This window comes from Adiantum capillus-veneris, chromosome 9 (genome assembly GCF_014529385.1).
Source record: "Adiantum capillus-veneris isolate H3 chromosome 9, ASM1452938v2, whole genome shotgun sequence".
Lineage (NCBI taxonomy): Eukaryota > Viridiplantae > Streptophyta > Polypodiopsida > Polypodiales > Pteridaceae > Adiantum > Adiantum capillus-veneris.
In genome coordinates, this window is record NC_140939.1 from 86229018 (window position 1) to 86236100 (window position 7083).

The following is a 7083-nucleotide window of genomic DNA, read 5'->3' on the forward strand; positions in this document are numbered from 1 at the left end:
ACTAGCATGTGAGACACATTTCCTCTAGGAGTTCAAGAAGCTCGAGGGGGAGATTGTAATTGCATTGTCCAAGAGCAATCTCCCAAATGAGAGAACAAAAAATATATGAAAAAACAACTACAATGGTTAGTGTCGTCCTCCCTCCCCCTCTCTCTCTCTCTCTCTCTCTCTCTCTCTCTCTCTCTCTCTGGTCGGGCATTTGGTTTGGTTGGGCTTTATATTGGAGCTATATTTGCAAGCCTCAAGGTATCACAAAGCAAATTTGCCACGAAGAAACTCGAGGTCGACGAAGAATTAAACAACAGTCTATGGCGAACATTCCCTGCGCAAACAATTGTGGATTCTACGGCACTCCGGAGACCCGCAATCTCTGCTCTCGCTGCTTCCATAAATATCTGGTAGCTGGTTGTTCATCAATGCAGGTGGCGGACTTGGCAGCGCCGGATCTGCTACACTCTCCCACTCGACAGCCTCGACCTGCCACGGAGGATCAGCTCCTGAGAGACGCCAATAAGGAGGGCCTAGCGGCAGAGGATCAGAAGGCAAGGGGGAAGCCGCCGGCGCGCTGCCAGGGACCGAGCTGCCACAAAAAGGTGGGGCTCACAGGCTTCCACTGCCGCTGCGGCAGCGTCTTTTGCTCCCTCCATCGCTTCCCGGACCAGCACGCCTGCCCCTTCGACTTCAAGGTCCGGGATCGTGCTGCCCTCGCCAAGGCCAACCCCGTCGTCCGCGCACCCAAGATCTGATCGTATGAACGAACGATCCTTAGCCGTGGCGCCATATTGCAAGGCGCAGACAGTCACCTCCTATAATGCCTCTTGTCGCTTGCCTCTGAAGGGCTATTTTTTATTATTTAGTGTTTGTATCTGTCTCTTGACTTTATCCATCTCACATTATTTATCCATCTATTTTTTATTATTTAGTGTTTGTATCTGTCTCTTGACTTTATCCATCCATCTCTCTCTCTCTCTCTCTCTCTCTCTCTCGCCATATACTTTCCGCACGTGATGTTACTATAGTAGCACACGAGGTTAATCATTAATAAGCAAGGCATCATCAAAGCTCTCTACACACCTAGTATTATATTTCTTGCTAGATTCTAGCTTGCCAACCATTGGGACTTTATTTGTGATCGTGGATGGTACGGAGCTAATTCGAGCGCCCAACCTTAGGGTCTGGGGTGTGGTGAGCGTCCCCCTTTTTTGAGATGCTCTATCTCCACAATGAAAAAAAGGTAAAGAATAACGGGTTTACTAGATTTTGGAGAAAGTGTAACACAACTTAATTAGCTTATGAATATTAGGAAGTTTTGGGTTGCTTTACCCTAGGGGTCACTTCTCAAGCATAAGTCAGTACCCTTAGTACCTATACCAAGTACCCATACCACCTCACCATGTCTAGAACTTTTGCACCAGATTAACCATTAGTACTAGTGTTTTTAGATTTTAGCCATAACCTTGCCGGATCGTCTCGCAGATGCAATTGTTAGTCCCAACTTTTTTATATTTCAGCTCAAAACAACAGATCGACAATTTTTTTCAGATTTAACCCTCAAAGTAGCCAACAATTTTAGTTTCTAGTCCACTACTGACATTGGCGATAGTAGACCAATTATCCGTAGCCTCATCCTAATTGCAAATCCCATTCAGCATCACTAGTTTCTTTCCTTGCTTGAATGATGGTTCCTTTTGGAGGAGAATGAGAGACAAAGGTAGAGAAGTGGAGAGAGAGAGAGAGAGAGAGAGGAGGAGGAGGAGGAGGAGGAGGAGAATGACACCCAATGGGGTCCCAACCAACCCTTTTTTATTGTGTAAATGGAATGTGCACGATGCAGACCTCAAGTGCAAACTCTACCGACTCAATGGGGAAGGTCACCCTCCTCACTATCTCACACGATCATGGGCACGATGGAATCAATGGTGGAGGACAAAAAGAGGGGGTGTGTGAATCATGGACCGTCGGATTTGACAGCACGAGGGTGGCCCGAATTTATAAATTTTCCCCGAATTTACAAATCCCCCCGCATTTACTATATGACATACTCAAATCCCCTATATTTTAATGAACGCAAGTGGGTGTAGTGGTTACTACACATGGCTTGTAGTGGGGATGACGTGGGTTAATTAAAGACATGGGACTCACTCACCTCCTCTAATGTCTCTTGTAGCTTGCCTCTAAAGGGCTATTTTGAAAATCAGTCTTTGTATCTGTCTCTCAACTTTTTTCATCTCACATTTACTCTCTCTCTCTCTCTCACACACACACACACACATTCTCTCGTGCCATATTGTGTGCCATATTATGTACACATACATGAGGACTCCTGGAAAGAGGAGGTTGCTTTGCGCATTGCTCGTTCTACTTGGGCTTGGGCTAGACACTCTTTGCAGTCACGCCTATCTCGAGGACGCTCAGATGTGGATTACTCCCCATCCAAGCCTGCCTCGAAGATAGCACGATTAGTTGCTGGTGCAGCATCAGTTCTCTCTTGCTCCCCGGGAGGATAGTCTCATGCAACATACAGGGATTAGGTGGGCCCCAGTTTCAATGTTAGAGTGCGTCAAGAGCTTCAACAATGCCTTGTGGGAGGAGAGATTGACCTTCTTATGCTACAAGAGCATCATCTGGGTGAGCCGCATTAGACATTGTTGTCAGCTTTTGCGTGGATGATATGAGACTTTCTGGTTAGGTGCATTTGGACCTAGAGGCATCAAGGTCGGGGTATGTATGACTATTGCGGATTCTTTTCAGCACGCCATTATGGGCAGAGGGATTATTGTGCCAGGCAGGGCTCAGTGGATCAATATGCAGGTTCAGGGTTGCCTCGTGGGCTTCCTAAACATTTATGCGCCAAATGTGGTGAGTGCACGTGCACAGTTTTGGTCTTAGATTGTTCAGTATCTGTCATAGGCAAAGCAATGGTGCATTGTGGGTGACTTCAACATGTTGGAAGACCCCTCTGACAGGATTGGTGGTAGCGATACTACTGTGCATGGATTTGAGCTAGAAGCTTTGGAGAGGTTCTGTATGACTCTGCGGGTTTCAAATGTGTGGCAACATTGTAGCTTTGTGAGGCCCCAAACAGCTTGGCCTTCTCTCATTCGCGGATTGTAGAGTGGGAGGTGTGAATCTATCTCGAATAGATCTCTGCTACACTAGTGACCACTTCTGTGACTTGGGTGGGACAATTGGCATTCTGGTTGGGACTTCCTTTTCAGACCATGCACCAATGATCCTCATAATCACTGATAGGTAGAGGAGGGGGAGCACGATGCTTCACATCCCTGAGAGGGTCTTGGTAGAATCTACGCTCAGAGAGTGAGTGGTTGCTCTTTGGACAGAGAGCTTAGACATGCATGATTCTCCTGCTGACAGAGTGGCCTCAGGACTTGCTCAGCTCAATCGTCTCTTTCTTCAAGAGTCTTCGGCTTGCGTGGCTGCAACAAGAGAAGAGGAGCAGCGTCTCCGACGGGGTGTTGCTTCCTTGTAGAGGATGAAGGACCAGCCATCAAACAGTCCTTGGTTGGAGGAGCAGTTGCAGTAGGCTCGCCAACATGAGCTCGTCAGCACAGAGGAGACGTGCCATGAGTTTGCTTTCCATCGACATGCATCTCAGTGGACCCAGGTGGGTGACAGAGTGACATGAACTTTCTTTGAGGCAGTGGGACCCCGGAATACGCATGCCAAGGTCAGTCAGTTGAGGAGGCCTGACCAGTCAATTGCTTTAGAGCTAGAGGACATGCGTGCAGTTGCTAGTGAATTCTACCATAATCTACTGTCTGGAGAGCCTCAGTCAAAGTGTCAAGATGCATGCAGAGAGTAGGTGTGGCCACATATGCCTTGTCTTGTGACTGAGGAGATGCACCAGAGGCTTGAGCTACCTCTTCAGCCAGAGGAGCTACACACGGCTCTTAGAGAACTCACCCATGGTAGTTGCCCAGGTGAGGATGGTTTGACTCCTTTTTTCTTGGAGTACTTGGACTTGCTTGGCTCAGATATTTGTAGCATTTTTTAGTACATCCTGCACACAAGAGAGATCATGCTTGGAAACATGAGTAAGGGATTGATTTACCTCATTCCCAAGGAGGGTGGATCCTTGGATGAGATTCGACAGTGGCGACCCATCACCATCCTCAACTCATCCTACAAAAGTCTTGCCAAGGCTCTGAGTTTGAGGATTCAGCCACTTCTAGAGAGCATTATACATGGGACACAGATAGGTTTTGTCAAGGAGCGTAGTATCCTTCACAACATCTTTACTTTTTGTGAGGGTTCAGCCCTCTCTCGGCTCCGTGGTGAGGATCTAGTGATTCTTCTTCTCGATGGCCTATGATAGAGTTGACTGGGTCTTTTTGGAGGGCACTCTACGCATTATGGGCTTCTCAGATGCTTGGATCAGAGGTGTGTCAGCTTTGTACAGATGGGCACACAGTCATGTACTTTTGTCAGGAGGTAGAGGTGATTGTTTCATGCTCACACGTTTGGTTAGACATGGCTATCCTCTTGCCCCTTTCCTCTTTCTATCCTATGCTGAGGCGATGAGCAGGTTTTTGGTTTCATAGCAGGTTGGTTTACGTGGCTTAGTGCTCCCTATTCAGGGAGATGAGCTATTGGATGCTGAGTTTGCAGACGACTCAACCTTGTACTTGGATGGCCAGGAGGCCAACCTTCACAGGGCCCTGTCGACCTTCGACCAGATAGATTTTCACAGATATACGCAGAGTTGGCTTGAGTAGGAGACTGGAGGAACGCTTCACTCTGAGTCTTCTTTGATCCTAGGAGCAACTGTAGAGAGGCCTGGAGCAACGTCGGCTTACTTGCACGGAGGAGCGCCTGAGACAGCCCCTTGTTTGGAACCCCATGGTTAGCACTTAGAGAGGCCACTTGGTTGGTAGTCGTCCTCATGTTTCTTGGGGTCCCATGGTAGAGGGTCTGGCATGCACTTTAGGTGACTGGCTACAGTTTCCAGGCTTGTTATAGGAGCTTCAGGGCATCCAGCTATACCGGGAATGAGAGGGGTGCAAAGCATGTGTCAAGACATCTTAGAGGTAGTACCATCTCAGTGGCTCAGACCTCTTGAGTTAGTAGCTCCCAAATGGATGGGGGCCTTCACGCGCTTGGAGGTTCTCATCTCAGTTCCGGCTTGCTTAGAGATTGTACACTCCCTGTTTTTTGACCTACAAGGTGAGGGACTCTTAGACCGAGTTGCAATAGAGGCCCCACAGGTGGCAGAGTGCTGTTTCCAGAGGATCCGAGTGGTGGCATTTGCGGGAGGACTTGTGTCATAGATCCTCACCGAGCAACTCTTGAGACTGTCCACTAGAGATTGTCGGCTTGGGAGAGCTGTCAACTAGCACGAGTATCGTGGGATCCTGGAGAGTGGCTTTGGAGGAACCCTTTATCCTCAGCAGACCATCCTGGTGTCCCTCTCTTTCAGTACATTGTTCGACTGGGACGTCACATATTGGCAGCACACAGAGAGGCTCGTCCTGTTACAGCACCTCACTAGCAGGAGAAGGGTCTCATAGCTGAGTTCTTGGAAGCTTTCTGGGAGAGGTTGTGGGACTCTAGACAGCTGAGGCAAGTCATTTTGTTCCAGTTGGCTGGTTGCACACCGAGCTTCAGCAGTTGGGAGTTGGCTTGTACATTGTGGTCTCTTGGCCACATGTGTAGCCTTGACCATCTTGTGGAGAGTCAGCATCATTGTCTTTGGGACTGTCCTTTGGCACAACAGGTTTGGCTTCGTGTTGTTCGGCTGATGCTAGCTCTTTCCACAGCTCGACAGTACACTTGGGGGGCAACTGCTTGGTCCACTCTCATGGGCCCGGCACTTTAGTTTGAGCTATCCTCCACCAACAAGATGATAGTGATGCAAGGGGGTCAACCTATGCTCCAGCTTTTGTTGAGATGTCGAGCTCTACATCTTGAGCTGGCATCCACTACGGGTATTGGCCACTTACGGCATTTACTCACTGGAGCGTTAGGTGACCGACACGGAGGATCTCTGCCAGTGATTCTACAGTTGGACTACACTTATAGTGTCAGCCTAGTACGCTTCTAGCGTGTTCACACTTAGTGACCGCATGTACATATGTGCTACTTTTCAGCTTTAGCACTTAGTCATTTTTGTACTCTCTTTTTTGTTTGAAGAAGAAGAAGCTTTCCATCTCTGTGTGGTGTGTGCTTGCCTTGTGTAGCTCTCTTGCATCCTCTTTCTTTACATGGTATGAGAGCCTGGTGCAGGCAAGAGAGGCTAAGAGAGCAAGAGCATCACAATCCCTTCGTTTGCAATCCACGACCAGATGCCAAAGTTTCTGAACAGGTCTCCAAAGTGCAGTACACAGAGATTTATTGTACAAGTACAGTGGTTGTATGTACGCTTGATTGTGGACACTCGTTGAGTGTAGAAAGCGTTACAGGTACCACGATAGCAGGTTCAACAGATTTGCAGGTTTTTGCAGATTGCAGCTATTTTGTCTTAGTGCTTCAAGATGTCTGACGGTTTCAGTCAGATTTTTACTGAGAAGCTTGAGAAAAATAACTACCCTGCATGGAAGTTCAAAATAACAAATTTCCTAAAAGGAAAAGGTTATTGGGACTATGTAGAAGGAGACAATGAAAAGGAACCAGAGATTCCCGAGGCAAATGCTACAACAGAATAAATAAAAGCTTTGAGGGACTGGCAACAAGGCCAGAGCAAATTGATGTATTGGCTTTCTATGAGCATCACAGATGGCATGATGGGCTATCTACAGGATGCTGAAACCCCCGCCATTGCATGGAAAAACTTAGGCAAAGTGTTCGAGGTGAACACCAAGGCCAAGAAGCTTCAACTAAAGTCGGAGCTAAATCAGGTTAAGAGGAACAACCTCTCCATCAATGAGTATGCCTTGAAGATCAAGAGTATCATTAAGGCTCTTGGATCTATTAAAGCCTCAGTGGAAGACGATGACATTGTCCGTGCATGCTTGGATGGCCTAGGAGATGAGTATGTACATTTCAGGTCTTCCATGAATACAAGAGACGACATCCCCGTGTTCCAAGATTTGATTTCTATGCTTATTCTTGAGGATAAGAACCTTG

The 7083-nt window shown here is 47.6% G+C and overlaps 1 protein-coding gene across 1 annotated transcript; it reads left to right on the forward strand.

The window, feature by feature from the left end:
- Window positions 1-308: 308 nt before the first annotated feature.
- Window positions 309-746, forward strand: LOC147450757 (zinc finger A20 and AN1 domain-containing stress-associated protein 3-like). The gene has a single exon (XM_086520519.1). The coding sequence runs from the start codon at window positions 309-311 to the stop codon at window positions 744-746; it is 438 nt and encodes a 145-aa protein (XP_086376645.1).
- Window positions 747-7083: the final 6337 nt, after the last annotated feature.